General features: G+C 31.0%; 1 protein-coding gene across 1 annotated transcript in view; it reads left to right on the top strand.

Moving 5' to 3' along the window:
• The window catches only part of LOC142320317 (uncharacterized), a 523,747-nt gene that overhangs the window by 298,795 nt on the left and 201,032 nt on the right, over nt 1-23,920 (top strand). The window contains exon 4 of the mRNA XM_075358024.1: nt 3,030-3,090. Coding sequence (XP_075214139.1) covers nt 3,030-3,090 — 61 coding nt within the window. The remainder of the gene's footprint in view (nt 1-3,029; nt 3,091-23,920) is intronic.

The following is a 23,920-nucleotide window of genomic DNA, read 5'->3' as shown; positions in this document are numbered from 1 at the left end:
CCTGACCTGTTAATGATGGGGTTTGACCTGAAACATCTAATAAAATAGATCCCAGGATCGTATGTGCACTAGGTTTTGAGAAATCATAAGGTAGGTTTCAGGTCAAAAATCATAAGAAATCACTAATCTTAAACGCCGATATCCAGGATCTAGTGTTCAAATCCTTATAAAGTAAAACTGCCTTTACTAGGATTTGAACCTTAGAACTCTCGACTTCGAAATCAGCTGATTTGCGATGAGTTCACCACTAGACCAACCCGGTGGGTTCCGCCATCAACCTTTTCCTTTCTTTTTCCTGTTTCGCCTCCGGTAACTACCGTTTAGATAATTTTTCAGAGGATGAATGAGGATGATATGTATTAGTGTAAATGAAGTGAAGTCTTGTACATTCTCAGTTCGACCATTCCTGAGATGTGTGCTTAATTAAAACCCAACCACCAAAGAACACCGGTATCCACGATCTAGTATTCAAATCTGTGTAAAAATAACTGGCTTTAGTAGGACTTGAACGCAGTAACTCTCGACTTCCAAATCAGCTGATTTGGGAAGACGCGTTAACCACTAGACCAACCCCGGTGGGTTTCCGCCATCAAACTTTTTTTTTTCTTTTTTTTTCCGCCATCAACCTGAAAACATATTTCAGCACGGCGAGTTACAGATGAGATAGAATTTTCTAACATTCTTGGGTTGTTTTTGATTTCTTCAACGGCTCACGTGATTCTTTGTAAAAGTTCATTTGCTATTTATTATATTTGTGCATACATTAACGCTTTCATATATACCCACAAAGAAAAATCAAAGGGTTTTACATGAGGTGATCTAGCTTTCCATAGTTGAAGTACATCTCGACCAATTCAGCGGTTAGGAAATGTTTTATTCAGATAACGAATAACAGGACCGTAAAGATGGGCTGGTGCGCCATCTTGTTGGAAATACATATCTGATCTTGAACTAAGTGAACCATTCTATAAAGGTATTTTTAGCTCATTTTGAAGAAATTTAAGGTAAACGTTTACCTGTAAGCCCACCGTTGAAAAAATGAGGTCCGTTAAGAACATTACCTATTATCCAGAACAAGAAATTTATTGAAAAACGATGCTGGAAATTAGTATCAATGGTTTCACGAGAATTGTCATGTTTCCAAAAATGTTTACTTTATGTATTGTTTATCCCATCTCGTTTAAATGTTGCTTCATCTGTAAATAATACCAGCGACGGAAGCACGTTATTTTGTAATAACCACTGACAATACTTCAGCCGCAGATTTTAATCAGCTTCTTCAAGATATTGAATTGGTTATTATGGCTATACATTTTAACTGTGTAATGTGTTCCCCATATAGTATTGTGTCGAATTCCCAAATGTGCTCTACGAAAAACCTTAGTTGAGATGAATGTCGGCATATTCCTGATTTGCAAATTTATCTTTTACTACAGAACAAATCACGTAATAATTATTATCAGTAGCTTTTAAAATCAACGCAAATGAACTACTTAAATATACATAAATAACAAGCCCATACATCGCAGATTAAACAAGTTTTATGCTGAAAATTTACTTCTCAATAACAAACACAGCACAGTGAAGCAAGATTCTAAATCATAACTACAACGTTTGAAAATTTTGTTGTAGAGCTTTTCTCTTTGGGAGATTAAACACAGACTACTAATATTGTAGATTTACAGCGTCCATAGTGGGGAATTACTGCACTAATAATTAAGAAATAACATCATAATACTGCAGGCAGACAAATACATATTAGCTAATTTCTCTATTATTGTTTCACATGAAAGTACAACTAAATTGCTGTTGTGGGATGTTGTTTGTTGATAATTTACAACAGTTTTCTCGGAATTAAATTTTCTATCAAATTAATCATCATTTTTATTTGTTTCTACTTTAACAAAGTTGAAAATAATGGTGATACAATGCAGTTCTGGTACCAATTTAAAAAATTTCTCAGGTCAAAAACCATAAGAAACCATTAAATTCAACTCTTAATTTACCTTCCCAGAATTTCAGTAGGGATTCATCTCAGCGGAGGAGCAGAAATTGGGGCGAAATCTACCACTATCCGTCACTTGCTGACGAAGTGTTTTCGGACCCATGTTTATATGATTTTTTTTAAATTATTTTAATGAGCGAAATACGTCTATGAAATTTATCAGAATCCTTCTGGGACAATCTGTGAATATATATATAGTGTGTGTATCTCTGTATATCTTTATATAAACCCATTTTCACGCCCGCAAGCATACGCGCACGTACACACAGAGATAACAATTATCTATGTGTAAAATTACCTGCATTATAACGCAGTATATACTATTCTTTTACAACTTTCATTATAATTTTCTTCAGTCCCTTTGGAATAACACTGTTGAATATTTTCTAAGTTTTGACATTTAAAAAATACTTTAATTACATTTACTAATTTTTTTGGAATAAACATTATAATAAAGTATTAGAATAATAAAACTCCGCCGATCTCCGTGGCGAAGTGGTAGTAGACTCGCTCGGCCTTTTATCCAGAAGTCCCGGGTTCGATTCTCGATCAGGCATGGCATTTTCCATACCTTACAAAATATTATTTTTTCATAAAATTAAAATTTTAATTTAATAATGCAAGCTTCGTTGGTTAATTAGTTAAAGAAAAAGAATTCTGCATTGACTACAACTAATGTATTTTAATTTCTTGCATCATTATCTTAGTTTATCATTTTATCAACGTAAATCACAATACTCACAGTGTCTGGTCTAATTTATATTATTACATTACAATCATAATAAATCGCTAATGTAAATTGAACAGATTTTAAGCGACTGCTGTTATTACAATAATAGCAATAATCATTTTTATTTTAAAAATTCTCCAAAATAACGGTATGAATTAATTTAAACAAGATTGTCAAAATAGACAAGAGTGATGATTTCAATAATCGGGTTTTTTTTTTTAAATTTTCTTGTTTTTATGTATTGTAAATTCATTTTTAATTTTTTGCATATTAAATATTCTATTTTTCTTTCAGATGGGACCTATACGGCTTTTAATTATAACATTCTTCTGGATAGTATTAGCAGAAAGAACGGGTAAGTTTAAAGAGAAAAACAAATGTTATTAATTAAAGACACGTTCCCAAATTGTTATGTTTAAGCAATCGAATAAATAAGGTGTGTGTGTGTGTGTTCAAATACAATTTTAAAATTGTTCAACCTTCACTACTAGTTTTTTTTCAATGATAATTGCCTGATAATACCTTCTTAACCTGTGAGATAATGGGATTATCTCCCAGGTCACCTGACAAGCGTCAATGAAATGACCGCATCTTCTTCCTGCACACGCATAAAGAAGATATTTTAAAAGGTGATGAAGAATTATATATTGAAATGCAAATTAATTATTCTACTTTTGTTATAAAAAGGCAAGCAAGAACTGCTGTAAGATTATGGCACCCATAATTATGAAGAAACCATACCCTTAAGTGTTATCTATAAACTCAATTTATAATTTATTTTAGTAATAAATTAAGCACCATATATTTTATTACTAGTGGTATTATAGCATTAATCTCTTATCAAATTTGTTGTACAGTGGTAGCTTCATTTCTTATCATCAAAAAAAGTTATAGGGTAGCCGGTATTGAGTGTTGAACTGCAGTTAAAAGTGAGATTATTAATAAATAGATTTTATTGTATATTTATAAAGTGTTTACTAATAATAAATTATTTTCAGTATCAAATTTAATGGATGCAGATACCTTTTTTTTTATATAACCCCGTCAGAGCAACCGGTAACCACCTAGAAGACGTTACTTCGGTGTCGGACCCAAGTGACGTGGCTGAAGACTAGCTCCCCGTTAGTGCAGCTTGAAGCTGATCTCCCGACGAGGTCCCTCTTGGATAATTGAGACATCACTATATCCCTCCCGGTTGCCATGGTAACTCTCCCCAAGAGGGCTACCCTTCCCTTCCGCATCACCTAGTTTGGGTCCGGGTATGCACCCCACGCATACACCCCTGAATCGCGCGCCCACCTCATAAACCTTGAGGATCCTCAATGCGTCATCAAAACGTCCTGATCCAGCCGCTGGACCCGAACGTCCACAGGAAAGAGGCTGCCTCCCTGGCCCTGCACGTGTCCATGATTAGACCCCTGGTGACAGAATCTTTTCACACATGAGTTTGACATCCACACAGTATAGTTTCATTAGCTCCAGTCAGTCGAAGATATATATCATTGCCCTTCAATGGGATGAGGTATAGCACCTCACTTATATGTGTAGCAAGATTTATTTATCAACACAATTCAGTATACATACAACCAAGTCCCTTAACATTACAAAATGGATGAAATACAATTATTAAATATATTACATTTATTATACATAATTACAATAATACAGCTCTATTAGTAGGTCATACTGCAACACATGTAGTAATGAGTTTGAACCACAAATGGTGTACATCAACATATGTAGCACAATAAAACAATATAATAACAGTACAGTGTAATAATGATACAAATAATAATAAAACAGCAACATTAATAAACAGTGCTAGATACCTAGACAGCCCAGACAGTAAATCAGAATTACTCGCCAACAAGCACAATACAACTTACAAGAAACATAATAATACTAGATAAAAAATCAATAAACAAGATACAATACAATTCATAACACCTTCATCACAAAGTATGAAGTGTAGAGGCCCTCGTTCCTGATTCATATGTCTGCGCATACCCATGAAGCATTTCTGACAGTAAGCTTCATCTCGTCAGATACAACAGCACATCATTTATGTATAATATATACAGCAACAAATTCCAAAAATCTATGACAAATAGTAATTATATGAAAAGAGTAGTTGTAAAAACAAAATAGATAGGATCCTTAAAAGTACAACAAATCGAACGCATAGATGAATATATAACCCAATCTTACACTAAACGTAACAATAACACAAGTAACATGATAGAAAGTGCTCAACTGGATGCTAATACCTATACTTAATATATTATTATTATTATTATTATTATTATTATTATTATTATTATACTTTTTAAATAAAATGTTAAACATTTTATTATATGTAAATTACATGTAAAATGATCCATGTAAAGTTTACAAACAAACTTTTCAAAGAATTTCTCACACTTTTCAAGAGGGAATCTTATGTTTTAGAATTGATCACATAAAAGATATAACTGGTTGCATTGACCAATTCAATGTAGATAGAATATTATTTTCAAGTATTATATCTTTAAATTTGATCTACTATAAAACACCATAGCGAGTAATCGTGTTGTTACTGCATTAAATACAAAATTATTACATAAGCTTTTACACTAGTTTTATTTAAAGTTATATTTTAAATATGTTAAAGAGAAAATATAATCTCATCAAACGTTTTACTTAATTGTTTTCCGGTGAAAGATTATATATATTTTTTTTCATTCAATGAATGCATTTAGGTATTCATTCTTAGTACTTTTAGTTGCAATACGATTTACAGTAAAAAGATGAAATGTAAATAATAATGCTGAGTACTAAAATAAAGCAAAACAAAGAAAACTAACGAATTTAAACAAATGAACAGTAAATATATCATACTGAAAAGTTAAAAAAAAAGTGGACAAAGAAAATAAAAAAGATAGTATATAAATCAAACCTTTGAGTTATAATATGTTTCCAATTAAATTACTAAAATAATTATTAATAAAAATTTTAAAAAGTAACATTAATGAATAAAGCAAACAGAAATAAATAAAATTATCGTTGTAAAATATAGACGTATTTAATTTTTATTTTTATAAAACGAATCATTTAAAGTATCACGATCGTTAAAACAGCTAGAATTCTCTTTAATGGATAACAAAAAGTCTGATATACTGTATCCCGATATAGAGAATAATGAGTTCTGTTTATTGGTAACCTAAGTACATGAAGAAAGGTTGCCGAAGTGAGATACAGCAATCATAGAATTATTATTCAGAGAAAATATGGCAAAGCCATTTACATCAAGCCTTCTTATTAGGAATTAGACATTACAAACCAGCGGTCGGAAAATCTCTTGGACAAGTATGACCAAACCCCTTAATTTTCTCAAAAGTTTATTTTGGATCCCTAGAAGCTAAATTGCAAAATTATTGTAATGAGGATAAACTATAAATGCCTCTATATTCCATAACATCCAAAATAATTAATTTATGTAAAAACAACAATAATTGAAAATACGAAATAAGGATGAAACACAAGGATGAAATCTAAGTGATTGGATAGGATATCAAGAATTGCTTGACGTGTCATATAAAAGTTCTTTAAAACTATGATCTTCAGAGAAATTGTAATAATTTATAGTGCAGTTTGATTACATTTGATCTGTTAAAGGTATGAAGTAAAAATTTTATATTTCACGAATGTTCAAGACAACCACAACGGGCATAGGGTACTTCTTTCTTTTTCTGTTTAACCTCCTGAATCATCGTAGGATTACTTCGGAAGATGAATGAGGATGATATATATGAATGTAAATGAAGTGTAGTCTTGTGCAGTCTCAGGTCGACCATTTCTGAGATGTGTGGTTAATTGAAACCCAACCAACAAAGAACATCGCTATCCACGACCTAGTATTCAAATACGTATAAAAATAACTTTATTAGTATTTGAACGTTGGAACTCTCGACTCCGATATCAGCTTATTTGCAAATATTCGTTCACCAGTAGACTAACCCGATGGGGTGAGCATAGGGTATTTAAAATTAGCTATTACTACGTAAGAAATTAATTAAAGATGTACAAATATTAATAAAATATTTGAACACGTTGTACATCATGAATGCTATCGTAATACTATGATTATACATTGGCTACAGAAACACGAGAACTGTTGCTAAGATAACAGAGCGAAAAACTTTATTGTTACATTTATTGCAAATTCCAAAACATAAAATTTTCCAAAATAACTATAAAACAGTTTGAAGTGTTTTATTCAAAATTATGTTTTATGTTCTAAAGTGATGATGGCTTTAAAAAGTCAGCATAGATTATAAATTTCTTCCTGCCATTATCAAAGTTATCGAAAGTGTATCTATAAATTAATTATAGTTGATCTGACAGAAAGAAAACCATGCTTCCACTTATAGATGAACGGGAAAATCTGATAATAGTTAGCAGTGCTATGTGTTAAAATACGTGAAAAAGTTAATTTAATACAAACTAAAACATTTTAAAACATAAGATGCCATTACTTATAACACAACAAGAGAAGAAAAACAATCGTGTATAATTTATACAAGTAAGTATTTCTTCAGCTCTGCAGCGGGCTGACCCGGCAAGTAAATATTGTGTAGTAATATAATATAAAAATGAAATATATAATTATTATACCTTTAATAAATAAAAATTATTACATACTTATAAAATACTTGGAATATTTATAACAAATATTAAGATTTCAATGCATCAAAGCTATTTGAAATTTAGAAATATAATACTAGTTCAATGTACGCTTAACTCCAATATATAAATAGGAAAGTTATATAGTATTATCTTTAAAAATAATTGAATACTTTCCTATAAGTACTCCAATATAACCCATTCCCACTACTAAAATTCTCGAATTTTAAGCACAACACTATTTTCATGTTGTTTACAAAAAAGTAAAAGTTTACTTACAAAAATACATCACTGAAGAATCACAAAAACGAAAATATAAAACCTTAATTGGACCTTAAGGCAACGATTAATAATTATTTTACAAGGACAATAGTATAATTTAGTGTAAATAAAAAGAAGAAAATTACATTCTTAAAGCTTCTTTTAATAAAATAGTAGAATTTAAGGAGAGATATATAATGAAAAAAATGAAAACGAGTATATTTTCTATTAATATTATCGTAAATTATCTCTTCGCTGTTAATCAACATAATTTTTTTTTTGAAGTAGAAGAACTAAGTAAATTAAAGCATGAAAAAAAAAAGTTAAAACTCTTTGTAGAAACGAGAATAAAAAAGATTTACCCAAGTTTGAGAATCAGAAAAATACTATCTGAAAGTTGGATAGACGAACAATCTCCAGCCCTTTTACCAATCAGCACTCAATAAGCGATGTCAGCGTTCAAATCAGTACCCACCGGTAATTGCTTCAATCGGTAGCATCTGCTGTAACAAGTGAATTTGCTTCAATTCTTGTAGACATAACATAAACAACAGTAATTGTTCGACCATTATGTTCACTTCCTAGCAGAATTAATCTCTTTGTTCTATGATGTGGATTTATTTTTGTTCAAAATAAATTAATACTAAGCTTTAATATCAAACAGTACGTTAAATTTAAAATAAAAATAAAGTTATTTAAAATTACGTTATTTTTTGTTTTTCATGGAATATCTTTCAAAATAATTAAAAACCTTTCAATACCATCTTTCTTTTAACTTTTAAAGACTTTTTAAGTTAATATTTGAATTATTTGTATGAAAATAATAATAAAATAAATATAATCTTTAGAGTAACGGTAGATGCTCCTAAAAGTGGAAGAGAATTTGGTATCACAGTTACTTTATTTTATAGCCAGAAACCAGTTGAATTTTCCTCAAATGAATATTTAAGTAGAAAAATTACTTTAATTAATTTTGCAAAAACCAACCAAATTTGTGCAACCTAAAAAGATAATGTCGTGTTACAATCGAATGCTACAATATATAAGTTGTACTAAATTGATAAGACTTCTCTTTGAGAGCGGGCAAGAATACTTTTTAATTTCTAACCTAACGTCCAGTAGTAATAATTGTACTAAAATTAAAATATCATATTCAGATCTAAAAATAGGTTTTAATTTTTTGGGAACTATATAATTATAGACCTATAGATATATAGATATATAATTATAGAACTATATAATTCTAAGAGGTTACAGCATAATTTATGATTGTGTAAGTTAATTTTGCGATAATTAATTTAAGACCAAAATAAAAGTAAGATTATTGAACGTATACAAAGAAGGTGAAAAAATATTCGACTTCTTAACGGTTAGCGTCTGTATGAAAAAACTTAAAATTTTAAATAAATAAAATAATCATTTGTTTCAATCGGTGCAATAATTTCAAAAGACTAATATGGATCTACATGTTTATCAATTATTATAACTTATATATTAAATACTACAAATTACATTTTTAGCATGTTATCATTTAAGTTCAAATTAGAAACTACTAACCAACATCAGTACTGAAACTAAGCTACCTTTTCACTGAAATTTTCTAAAAATCATATTATCTGCTAATTTACTAGTTTTTATTTATTTTATGATTAAGTAAAAATCCATTACCTTGATGAAAAGTTTTCCCCTAGAAAGTAGTAGAATACATCAATAGAGCAGTAATCTGTATAATCCATTGTTCCAAAAAATAAAGAATAGCCTATAACAATCTTTAGCTTAATATATATAATTTCTTACCATTGTAACCTCCATAAATTAAATAGAAAAAGAAACATAAGTTAGAGCTATTTCCATATTCAGAAGTGACATTGTTTCGTTTCAATTATCTTAAAATTTTTATGATTACGGTACTTTTATGTTTTACCGAGATATTTGAAACCTTTAATATTTTTTTCTATAAAAAAAGTATCGTAAAAATTATGCTGTAACAGAAAACTTTCTTTAGAGTTATTAGGTACTCCGACCTTTTCTTCTATTCTCTGTTTCTAGAAAAAAAAAATAGAGACTACAGTTGTATCAATATTGTATATATTTTCATCAATAACATTGTTCACACTAATAAAGTAATAGTAACAAAAAAAAGTTCAAGAAATATAGCCCCGTGAAATATCATACATATTTCACTATCTTGTGGACACGATAACTGCCGTAATTTTACGCCAATCACTTTCAAATTTTTCATTAAAAATTACTCGTCCAAAGTCTTGATCGAGTTCGTAACGGCCAAAATCGGACCATGGGGGTGGAAATGGAAGAGGGCTTTTTCGATAAAAAAAAAATATCGTTATAAGTTTTTTATTAAGTAAAATATCGAATTCGTTTAAAGTTCCTACTATTTTTTTTGGATAAGGGTCTGAAACATATGCAAGTAAAGTTTTTTTATATCGCCAACCTGGCTTAGAGGGTGAAAAAAATTGGGGTTTCGAAGACAAAAAAAATCATACCTCCCTTAATAGGCACAGTATAGAATCAGTTTAAAGCGTGCGTTAATCCTCTAAACATTTGTCAGAAAAACCTTTTGATGTGATCTACGCTTACGGCAAGGGATGACCAAATTTTGCTGGAATTGTAAGTAGATGAGCTTGCTGTATGCTAAACATGTGAAAGATTTTTTCACATGCAACCATTGTCGTATTGAGTAAATTTGAAATTTTTCTTAATTTTAAGGTGGAAATCTTTTTTATCCCCTACTTAGCACCGGTGAAATCTACCTCCGCCTTCCGGCCTGCAGAAAGGGATTTTTTTCTTTTAACAAGTATATTTTATTTCAAAAAATCAATTTATGTGCCATAAATCAAGTGGGACCTGAAAAAAAGAAAATTTAAACTTATAAATTTGTTTACTTACAACTGTTGAAGTCCATTTATTTATAAAGGAAAAAAAGTTGGTTAATAATGTTTTAACTTAAAAGGATAAAAATAATAGTGTTATGTTCCCCAGAAAAATTCACTTCTGATTTAAATTTTGTAATTATTTTATAATTAGGTTATAATTATTATGAAATTTTTGTATTTACAATTACAGAATTAAGTTCTTTAGATACTTATCATCCAAATAATTAAAAAAATAAATGATTGTAATCATTTAATAGAAGAGAACAATTAATATAAAAATAATTAAAAAATTGCATAAGGATCAATTCTCAACTAAGTATGAATTTCATGTTAAAAAAAGCATTTGCATTAAATAAAAAATACTGATAAAAAAATCATATCTTATAAATGCTACCCAGAAATATTTCCATGCCTTCAAAAAATAGGAAAATAAAAAAAAAAGGAAAAATTTACACAAATTACACGTAAAGCCTAGGCGAGTATGGGAAACACCCAATCACAAATACAAATATTTTATTTAGATTTTATATATTACTTTTGTATATCACATTAGTTATATAATCATAAAAAGAGAGAGAGAGAGACTGAGAGAGAGGAACTTATACGTTTGGATATGGCATCTAACATACATTAAGGCAGCTTGTTTCGAGTACGTAATACAACCTAGACTCTCCATCTGGACGTCCACCACGCCCTTTTCGACTCCTCTTGTTTAAAGTAGGTTAAGATTAGGATTAATCTCATGGAAAACCGATGGGAAAATCTTTTAACCGTCACAAAAATAACTTTTTATATTCCTTAAGTTTAAGATTTCTAAGAAATCGTTCATTTGAAACGTTGTTAGATAACGGTACATTAAAATATCAAACAGCTTCTTTTCTTATTTCCGCAGTGTTACTACATAGGTTCTAGATTATCGGTACCACAAGATAATATGAATACCAAATAAAAAAATGACTTGTAGAGAAGGGTTTCCGTTGAAATCCCTCAATGAATTGTATATGCATATATGTATGTATATCTTATACAGTATACATATACATAATAAACATAAATACATATAACATTCATCAAATTAAGAACGTAAAAAAAAAATTCTTATTAATCACACAAGGGGTAATTATTTTCAAATTTAAAATAAACGTTTTATAATTTTCTCATAAATCTGCCGTTATAATATTCGAAACATTTATTATTTGTTTTTTTATAAATGATGAGATAGAAAATATGATTTATAATAAATGATAGAAACTAGTATCAAATGCCGTTGTATAATTTACAAATTAAAAGTAAAACATTACTTTAGTGTTTCTATTGCATAAATGTTAACGTTTACCTTCTTTTAATTATGTTAAGATAAGAGGTATTTTTCTGAAGGTTAAAAAATTTTCTAATGGTCTTTCTAAAGATAAATCTTTTTTTATCTTTTTTGAACGTATACAAGAGGAGTCGAACTGAGCGTGGTAGCTAATCCAAGTGTAGAATTTAGGTGATAGACTATGCTGTAAGCTATCCCTTTCCTTTCCCATTGGACTATTCACAATGAGATGTTATTATCTTGTAGTTTTCAGTCTGTATTTTATTTTATAAATAAAAGTAAAATTATTTTATACTTAAACATTCTTCTCCTTATTTTTGGATTCAAATAAATATATATCATTCATTTTATTTTATTTTAAGAGATAAGAGATTTGTATTCAACATTGTGTTGTATTCTAACATTGTCAAATCTAACTGTTTAGATTTTACTGCTTAATCTTTTGGGTTAATTTTTTACCAGATAAAAAAAATAATTTCCATCTCCTTTTCATTGTGACGTAGATGATTTGAATATAAAACAAATTGTAATAATTGTTTTATCTGAAAAAAATTTTGCAGAAAAAATTGTAGAATTTATAACAACTATTTATTGCATTTCGTGTATATTATTTACTTTATTTATTTAATTATAATTTTTTAGAATTGTAGAATTTATAACTATTTATTGCATTTCCTGTATATTATTTACTTTATTTAATTAATTCTAATTTTTGTAGCATAGTCTATCACCTAGATTCTGCACCTGGAATAGCTACCACGCTCAGTTCAACTACTCTTGTATACGTTCAAAAAAGATAAAAATAGATTAAAGATAAATCTTTTTTTAGACCATTAGCAGAATTAAAAATTTTATTGTAAAATCGTGGCTAACTAATAAAATAATTCAATAAAATTAGTTAAAGGTTTTATTTACTGGCCTAATTAATTAATTTAATTGAACTGTTAAATATATTAATGGATTAACTTGAATAATATTTGTTTAATTTTCATAGAAAAATTCCATTTAATATTTTTATCTCGAATTTTATTTTTAAAGGTACTGCAATGTACGAGTATTTGTTATTACATTCGGTAGGCATGAAGAGTAGACAGACGCAATGAAACGTTACAGTTCGTAGCTAAGAAATATTATTATTGAGTTCATCACAATAATTCAGCTTGCCTTATACACACATAAACAAACCAGTCAGCGCACCTATTGTCAAAAATTAAACACCGTTTGGGATTTTTGTTTAAATCTGGCTATAATTTACAAACATGGTTTAAGTAAAAGTTGAGCTTTTTTTTAGTTAATTATTTAAATTTCAGGAAATGATTCTAATATAATTAATAATATTTCGTAAATATATATTATTGAGATAACTTTAATTTCTAGGTCGGGATGAGGAAATAAGGTTGAAATATTGTAGAATAACTATTTTTAATGGGTAAAAACCAAGTAGTAATGGTCTAAATAAAATGATATGATTACTAAAAATTTAACAACTTTTTTGTAATCTTCACAACAGAAATACTCATACAAACCAAATTAATAAACTTTCCTGAGCTTGTGTGCTTAATGTTGTTTTTAAGGTATTGAAGGAGATTAAAAAAGATTATTCTTCAAACAACAAAACGAAAGTAACTTAATCTACTAACTTAGAACATTTTACAAAAGAATTAAATTATTCCTTGTTTCAAAAAAAATAATAATAATAATATAGAAATGGAGTGAAAATTCTGGAAAAATTTACAATAAATAATTACGAACACTTATAAATATAAAATATAAATTACTTCATCTTGAAAGCTGGTGAAACCAATTTGAGTAAAGGCGAAACATTAAAACAAAAAATTTAGACATCCTCTAACAATTACAGATTTTTAATTTGTTCACTTTTACAATACTATTCCGTAAAACAAGCTACTTTCCACACAGTGTTTAAGAGATTCAACGTGCACAGTTTTTAAAGAATATGATAACTGTTATGCGTTAGTTAACTAAGTTGCGTAATTAAGCATCATCAATTTTGAAGTTGACACTTCAAAATCTATCCGGTAAGAATTTAGGCATCGCGGTATTCGACTGTAGTAATTAAAAGAACTAAAAAAATGCAGAAATGGGGTTTGTAATATAGTAGTAATTGTTTTTCTTAAAAAAAAAATTAATAAAATTTTCATGCATAAAAAAACAATTAAATCACGATAATTATATTATTTATGCTGTTACAGGTTATTAACTTATAGATCCCAGATTCAAATACCATACACTACTAATCTCCGTTCTCATATTGCACGCATAAGTTTCTTTGTAAGCTTCTGTGGTAAATTAATCATCAGTTCAAAAAAAAATCATGTTTTTAGAAAATGCCCAGTATTTCAAGAAAATAGTTTGTATTCATTGGCGTAATTATAAAAATAAAAAAAAAAACTACGTAAAATAAGCCGTGAAATTTTTTTAATTTGAAATCTTTTAATAATAAATTTTACGCAAAGAATACATCATGAAATAATAATAATTTCATGAAATACGTTAATTTTTATATTATTTTCTATTATACCTAATGGAATATCCATATTGTATTAAGGTGTATAAATTATAAGTATGAGAATTAAACACTTTTTAATAGGATGTAATAATAATTTTAATACAAAAAAATAATTATTTTTGTATTAAAATTAAGTAACCTAAATTACAATTATTGCAGGTTTATATTTATTTATCTTAATTTTAAAAGGAAGTTTTTGAATAAGATTAAAATATATACCACGGTTTGTCAGTACCAAATTTTAAACTGTGGTTGGAGATATAATATAATATAATATAAGTACAGAGTTTGTATAGTAAGTTTGTATAACTGGATCAAATAAAATTGAAGGTATTCTACTTACAGCTAATAATAAACGAGGATCTTTAAAAGGATTTAATAAAGCACGAATTACGAGTTCTTTGAAAATATTAATGAGTAAGCCCAAGAAGAATTAAAACAAAATAACTGGTAAAAGATGACTTTGATACAAATACCACTAAAAAGACAAGTAAAGCTAAGAAAGTGAATACAAAAGGATTAGTGTAATATTATAGTGTTTACCGAGTTGAACGCTTGATGTCATGTTAAACTTTAAAGTGGCTCTAATCAACTTAAGTAATGTAAAGTAACGTAAATGAGTTCGCGTTAACAGAACATTGAGAAACGTAAACTCATTAACAAGGCTGTAGATTGGATTATAGGCCGGTCTGTTCCTATTTGTTTTCTAATAAACCTGTTTCTCGAAAAAAATTTGAATCGTAAGAAGATATGTTAACATTTTTCTCTACAAGAAATAAATAATATTTTTCAATTAAACAAGAATAGATCTTATTTTTTAATATAATCCCTATAATTAAAAACTGATAAAATCTTACCCCTCTCCACACACACACACACACACTCAGCCGTATAAAAAACGTACACATATATCAGTTTAATGTAATAAACTGTTTGCTTGGTTACGCAGTATTGATTTCATCAAAGACACTTTAGATCTCTGTTTGTGGCTGATGTGGTCTGTTAAGTAGAATTTGATGAGAATAATTTTATTCAAATTATTTTTTTATAACGTGTATATATTATTTGATATATATTTAGATTATAATTAATTGATATGGCAGGTCCAGGCGGACTTGCCTGCAACGTCCCGATCGATGTGGAGGAGTTTTCTCCTGTTACGGGTCGGTGATCCTGTAGGCGGGGAAGGCTGGGGTCACCGTGCAGGAAGTTCTGTCTGACAGCAATGCTGGTGAGAGTATTGAAGAGATGGTTATAGCGGAGATTCGGCGTGCCGATTGCTAGAAGTAAGTCGAAGAAGACTGGAGAGACTCCGGTTCGACGCCAGAAGAGGATTGTTGACTCGTCTGGTTCGTCCGCTACATTATTATGAAATAGATTTTTCGTCTCTCCCAACAGGGCCGGGTGACGACCAGGATGATGGATAGTGGTCGATTAAGCATGGGGGGAAGCGTCGATTACGTGGCTCTCCTATAGCCTCTGAGGGGAAGAAGATGTCTCGGGCCGGTTGGAGTTTCCTATATTCGGCGGGGAAGGCCTCTGACTTGGAGAGGTACGAGTCGTTGATGGACGTTTCCGGTATGAGGGAAGAAGGATCTGCAGGACAACGGCATGTAGTAAATACGGAGTTGGCTCTTGTGAAACAGAAAAAGTGTTTTGCTCGCTATATGAGGCTTCTCTTTCGTAGTGTGAGGGAGCTGAATAGTTGGTCCGACAACACTCGACAACTAAGATCGAGATTAAGGAATGCTCCGGAGACATGGACCGCAGCGTTCGTATGTTAGAGTCTTTTAAAGACGTTTTAGACCAACTAGAAGAGGGACTTCAGAGCCGACAACATGTTTGACTAAGTGAGAAGGACGAAGCTACACAGACTTACCAAGTTGTCTCTGATGAAGCAACTCAAACTCCGGATGGGGGATTGGGACGAGCTCCAACTTGGTCGCTTGAGGAGTTGTGGCGGGCGATTGAAGATAGAGTCTCTGATGCCGATCTTGAATGGCTAGCCTTAGGAGCAGGCCCGTGGATATCTTCCGATCTTCCAGCCTTGTTGAGGGTACTGACAGATTGGTCGAAGAAGATGGCTCGGCCTCGATTGTTGACATGACGGTTGGAATTAAGTATTTTGAGTACATGAAGGTGCTTCGGAAGGCACCGCGGCTTAGAAACTAGGCCACTGCTGGCAGAACCTCCACCTACGGGTTCGGGCGAACAGTGGCGAGGTGGACCATCTCAGCAAGGATATTGCAGAAAAGGTTAAAGATGCGGATGCGGTTAATGTCCTGGTTAAAGACGCGGATGCCCTTACGTCACAAGACGAGTTTCTTCGGAAGCTTTGCAAGACGATAGCTTAGTCGGTAACTGTTGCCGTCCTGTCAATGCGGCTGGCTTAAGGCTTCACTCAGGTGATTACACTGGCTGTGCCGCCAATCCTGGTGGAAAAACTACTTTCTGGTAGGCAAGTTCAGATTGGTTGGATGGCTTCTCGATTCATACGGCGTACATCTGATGACCTTTGCTTGAGATGTTGGAATCCAGGCCACAGGGCCAAGTTCTGTTCTGGCTCAGACAGAAGCGGCTACAGTTTTACATGTGGTAAGACTAGTCATTTACGCAAGAACTCCCAGCAGGACCCTAGCACCTTATCCTGTCCACAGGTCACATAATCATGCGCCTATGGGTCGGGGATGTAATATGCCTCCATTAGCATCTGGAACTGCTTCTTCGTAGGAACATCATGATGTCTCTCAGGGACAGCCCTATTCGGGTGATGGGGAAGGCTTCAGTCTCCCGCTTACGATGATCGGGTGGGGACTCTCTTACAATACGGTTGGGAGGACGGTAAGACCTAGTCCTGGTGGGGGATCCTTTCAGGGGTTTCTCGTTAGAGGTGTGGAGCCTAAAAGACTGAGTTCCGACTATCTAGCGGGAACTTTGTTCCCGACAAGGGAGTTAGAGGCTATGACACCCTCGGAGCCGAGTTTATGTTTAGTTGCAAATCCGGCTCAGAGGGGCGGAGAAAAAAGGGGAAAAAATGAATACACCGATTGTATCGTGCTTCGATGTGGAATCCGGTCCGGGGAGGGGAAAAATATCATATACGTAACTATAACAGAATATTTATATGGTAAAAATAGCAGTTTACCACATTCAATAGAGGATAAATATATTTATATTAATATAATATGTTTCTAATTTAATCTCATTTACTTTGTTTTGTGGTTTGTTGACGATATTAAATGAATTACAATACACAGATTACAGGTATTAATACACATTTGTCGTTATCTATGCAGTAGTGTATCAACAGTTACTATGAATAACAAACCAGATAAGCAAACGACTAATTTCATCAGCGCTATCCGGTATTGTGATACGGTCAACACCAGAGCAGTTATTGCTGAAAAATCTAACTTTATAAGATCTATTTGAATTTTGTATCAGAGGAATGTAGAAATATATTCAACTTACAATAATAAACATTTACTTACAAAATAATATAAATTATGCTTTATCAATATTAAATGCTGATTGTTTTTTTTTTTTTACGTCTGTATTGAAGTTTTTTTCTGGAAAACTACGAGAAAAAGGTTAAAATCAATCAGTTATAATAAAGATAACCTGTTAGAATTTACCCGAAACAATTTTATTTTGACAAGTCTCCAGTAAGAGAAAAATCATTAAGGTACTCAAAATCTATTCAGTAAAAGGATAGAAAATATCACGCTTGAGGATTGTAGAATGCTTTAACCAATAAATTTTATAAAATCAGATGAGTATGAAATTACTACAAAACAGAGATATATTACCAGAAAAGAATATTAGCAAATGAAACAAAAGACAAAAAAATAAAAATATTATATTTTAAATAAATAAGTACTAGTTAATATAATTTTTTTTCTCACAGTTTGTTTATTTACAATTGGTTTCAATTAAAGAACCACAAGGAAATAAAATTACAATAAACCCTTGATGAGGGGGTCTTCAATGAAACCCCTCAATAAAATACATACATATGGCAAAATGTCATGTATATATATAAAACATAACCTTCCTTAGCCTTTCTATTTAGTCTTGCCTCAATGGACGTTTTTTCCAAGTCATGTACAACCACTATGAGGTTGTAGTTTTAATAGATCAGGAATGGCAGAATGCATGGGCTTGCTCAAACGTGGGGGATTGGACCAGAAGACTAATCCCTAACATAAGAGATTGGAATGGTAAAAGAAGGGGTAACGTAGACTTCTATGTTACACAATTATTGACGGTTCATGGCTCCTTTGGTCAGTACTTATACACGATAGGAAAAAGGGCTACACCGCAGTGTGATTACTGCCAAGAGATAGACAACGCTGAACATAATATTTTTTTTTGTCCCAGATGGGCACGCAACAGAAGTGAGATCTTTGCAAACAGGCTAACGCCGGATATTTTAATCAACTGGCTGGTGTTCAGTGATGTAAACTGGAATTGGTTTAGAAGGTTCGCGGGTGAAGTTCTCCGATCTAAGGAAGAAGAAGCTAGAAGACGGGGAATGTAGTAGGGATGGGAGGACAGTCCCTCCGTGGAGGGCCCGTATGCCGAGGTATGCGGGTTCCTGACAAGGGAGGGAACTCCTGGGGAGAAGTTGGGTAAAAGAAAGACCGAGTCCCGGCCGGTGGTGTCGGCCCTGCGGGTGCCCTGGCACTCTGTGGGGTGAATATGCCACAGAATATACCACACCTCAAACCGGCGGCACCGAGTGCCGCCGGTTTGAGGTGTGGCATAAAGACCGAGACCCGGTTCCCTGCTGAAGGGGTGGGGGGGCGGCGTAGCCAGACCTCACGTCTGAGGCGGGGAATTTGAGGCAGGCAAACAAAGAAGTAAAGATCCGAGACCGGGGAGGCTAACCTGCCGTGCCGGGCGTACTACCGGTGGGCGAGGGACGCCTCCTTAGAGTAAATGGACACTATCCCCAACTGAGTTATACTTAATTGGATATCCGATTGGGGGGAGAAGGGGATAAAAAAAAAGGTACAACCACTAGTTATCTGGATTCTTTGACATTAGGCCGGGTGTTCATCAATTGATTCAGTGCACGTGCAAATGCACATGCACTGAATCAATCCATATAAAGTATAAAATCTATAAAAGATTAACGAAAAAGAAAGCAAAATTCAGTTATATTATAAAACAAAAGAAAAAAATGAGAGAAGGAAAGAAGTCAGGCTCTTCATACAAGACTGCTCCTAAAACAGAGCCCTGGGGAACACCCGATCAAAGATTCCAGATAACGAGTTGTACCTGACTTGGAAAAAACGTCCATTGAGGAAAAAATAAATAAAAAGGCTAAGGAAGGCTATGTTTTAGCTTATGGAGCAGACCAGGCAGCCCGACTTTGTCGAAGGTTGAAGAATATCCAAGAAGACCACCAAGCGGAACTTGTTTTCTTCCAGGCACCTGGTGATGTCATTATTCATCCTGTGCGACTGGTCAACTGTAGTCACTTCTGAAGCTAAATTGATGTTTGGAATAATCTTTTCTCGCTTCAGGATTGACCACAATTTCCAAGGAAACAGCTTCGACAGAATCAGAAAAAGGCTTATCGGTCTGTAGGCTTATTTTTCGTGTATAGGTTTACCTGGTTTCGGAAACATCACTATTTTAAACTCCGATTCGATGACGAATGCCATCGAAAAGGTTTGTTTGTACTAAAAGGCCTTGAACGGGAACACAACTAGCATTTTCTGAATTATCAAGTTAAAGTCTGGAGCTTTCATTGAGCATTTCCCCTGTTTGACTACCTTCAGTACTTCGGTCATTGAAAAGGGCTTATTACTTGCAAAAGGGTCCTGTGGCCTTCCACACAATTGACTCAACGCATGTAGTTTTATAATATGCCCTAATGCTAGCAACGCATACATTGCATGAAATCGGGAAACTTTCTAGGTGTTTCAAACGAAACTCTGAAGTTAGCAATATATTTAAAGTTAAAAATATATTTATTATTCTCTTGAGGTTAGGGGTTTACAAAGAATGTTTACATCGGTTCGTTGTTACTCTGTGATGTGCATTCACTGCGCTTCGGACTCTGTGTCCGTGTCCCTCAATTTCCTTCTTGATCATGTCCACAGGAACTGTTAGCGTCCACCCGAAAAGCCCATCCTTCCTCATGAATTTATATCCAATTAGGTTTTGCTCATGAACTAAGTCTATAATTTATAAAATATTACCCCTGAATATAAAATAGACAAATTGTAAACATAATCCAAGAGTAAGAATCCAAAAACATAAAAGCAAACATATGCTTGAGAGATTATATGCTTTTATAGACCCTCAATTACTCATTACCGATACATAAATTTTGGAAAAATTATTTTTATGTATATAATATTGATAGTTTTTCCAATCGGTAGATAGTTTTTCTTTGATATTGTTTGATGGAATAAAATTTTTATATCCATCATTTTTGGCTTATAAAAAAACATTTTTTAAATACCAAGCTAAAAGTGATGTATGGAATATTTGCGTACATTATTGTCTAATTTAGTAAGCATTTTTTAAAAATGCTTGTTTCTGATAGTCTAATCAGGCAATAATTTACAAACATTTACATTTTAAGAACAAATATTAACCATTTTTTTTACGGCTAGACTCTGCGATTATACTTAGAAGAAAAATTAGATTCCCAAAAATCAATGTCACTAATTTTTCAATTATTTTAGTTTATAACAAATAGTTTAATTAATTTAATGAATACAGCAGTTTCAAGTAAATAAATGAACAGGAAGATGAGTTAAAAAACTGTAAAAGTCTAACACGCGTAAAATTCGAGTAATTAGCGTTGAGTAGTCTTTGATGGCTGAGATAGAATATCAAGAAATGCATGCATGCACTCTCAATGATAAATAATTAGTTAATTAACCTCACAACTCTTATCATTAGAGTATAATAAGTTATACTCAAAATATATTATATTTGTCTTGGTGTTTATTCTATATCTAAGCTAACTTTGGAGTTCAAACGCAATGAATCAGCTGGAATTGCCAGAACTATGGTAACGTCACTGTGGTAAAGTCATCAAACCCGTTCTTTATAAACGAAATCAAGAGATAATTTTTAGGATTATAACTTCTTTTACTGTTTTTTTAGATTTTTTTTTGTAATTTCTATTTCTTGAAATTTTTATAGTTAATTAATATAATTTAATATAATATAATAAATCAACAGGAACGAAAATAAAAAAAAATATGTAGTATATCGTAATTATAAATAACTTAATTTTCATTAGATTTTTAACTTGAAAATAAAATACACGCCAGGCCAGATCTCCTCAATAGAATATATATTTATTTATTTCTGGATAAAAATACTAGAAAAAAGATCAAGTAAATTACTGTAAAATTTTTCTAACTAGTACAAATCCCATCAATTTTAAAAGTATAATTTTAACCAATAATAAATTTTACTTTTACCTTTACCTTTGATTACAAAAATAACCTTTGATTACGTTTTACTTTTACCTTTGATTACAAGTCAATGTATGAAATAGAGGATTGTATGATTCCAGGCACAATGAATGATCATTGCTTACAGTCGTAATTTCTTCATTAATTCTGCTACAGTTTCCGTAACCGAACAATAATCCTATTTCATACTCTATAGAAAAGGGTTGGATTTAAAATTGTGGGTGTGAGCGAATTTGTGATCATTAATACAAACAATGTATTGAGTCAGACAAATAATAGAAGGCAATAATTTAAATCTCCCAACTAATACCGTTGCAGTAGGTCAAAGTTTGTTAGAAACTTTATTTGATCATTTAGCTGATTGAAATAGGCTCGACTAAAAAATTACCTAACAAGTTTAATTGTTCATTTATAAACATTTTGTTACAGCATTAAATTTTAATAAAACAAATATTCATAAAACATGTGAATTTTTCATACAAATTAAAATTCTAACCGTTAATTAAATCTTTAGTTTTAAGAATTAATCTTACACTCTCGGTGGCATAATGCAGCATTCTTACTATCAGTTTAAAGGTTCTGGGGTTTGATTCTTAACTAAATCTGGAAAATCGATAAAGATTTAATCTTCTTCGTTCCAAATTCAAAATGCGTAATGATCTTAAAAAATTGATGAAACTTAATTACCTGTTTTTAAATTTAACATAGTAAATGGTAATTAATAAATAATAATAGTTATTTTTAAAAATAAATTACAAAATATCTTCAAGAGCTAGTGAAAGTATTTTTCTATTAAATTAATGAACCAAAAATTCTAGAACTCAGGTTTGTTTCTATATACGTATAAAAAAACAAACAAAAAAAATTCTGTCTTAATCCGGGCATCACTACTGAACGATCCGTTTTTAATGAAACTCATTGGTAAATAGAATATTGGCTCCTATTCAAAATCAAAGTTCGTGGAATTTAAAAAAAACCGAGGCTTTATTGTAACAGTGGATTTTTCCAATTATTCGCTATAATTTTCATTTCAATAAAAAGTGAGTATAATCTATTTAATATTCATTAAATTTTGAACAACCTTGGTTAAAATAGTTTTGTTGTTATTGAAACCTTTTTAATTAAAAAAAGAATTATCGTTGTCCTTAATCTGCTTATGTCAAAGAATATTACAACTGAGAAACAGTTTTGCATCGCAGTTATTTCAATCCATCTATTGAGAAGATACTGCATTTATTATCAAATTAAGGAAACATGAAACATTTTGAATTTAATTGGCAAGATTCTCTACCCAGTATTACCTGTCTATTTTTAAGTTTTGAAAAGTCAGATTATGTCCAATCATATATCATCTGTTTTATTTCATTAGATTTTTAAAACCGTTTTTTGTAACATTTTTATTTTAATTTATAAACTTCTTTGTTGTATTTTTCATCTTAAAATATCTGCTTTATGTACTCTAATACTGGTCGTCCTTTTTATCAAAATCTCTTTTTTTATTTCATCAGTCAAATTAGTTAACCTCGATTGTGAATCATTGTATCAAGATAATTCTCTTAATTTTATAATTAAAAATTAATTATGTGTATATATAACCAAAGCTTTCATAAATCAGTCGATGAGTCAATTTAAAAATTCATCGCATCCTGAAAATGAGATTTAACAAAAAAAAATTATGAAATTTTAAATTTATTTTTATCACTTTTTTTTATGTAAACAGAGAATGTTATTAATAATTGATTATACTGCACATTTTCTGTGAGATGAATATTGCTCTTCCATTACAAAATTACATAAACAATTACGTGTTTATTACCTACATTTATTTACTTATGCTTAAGTTTTCCCTATTTATTTTTTTAACGAATTGCTAGTTATTAAAATTAAAGAAAGATTTACTAAATAAGAATTAGTTTACATTTCTACTACTATCTCTCTTAAATGTTAAGTTTAAAAATCTTGCAATTAACTGAATAATATTTTCGATAACGTATAACAAATATATTACCAGTTCCATACTGTACATTTTGTACATTGTCGCTGAAATCTATTAAATTTTACTGTTTTAATTT

The sequence above is a fragment of the Lycorma delicatula genome, chromosome 2 (assembly GCF_047948215.1).
Source record: "Lycorma delicatula isolate Av1 chromosome 2, ASM4794821v1, whole genome shotgun sequence".
Classification (NCBI taxonomy): Eukaryota; Metazoa; Arthropoda; class Insecta; order Hemiptera; family Fulgoridae; genus Lycorma; species Lycorma delicatula.
Note: the sequence above shows the minus strand (reverse complement) of the source record. Positions and strands in the feature narration are given on the sequence as shown.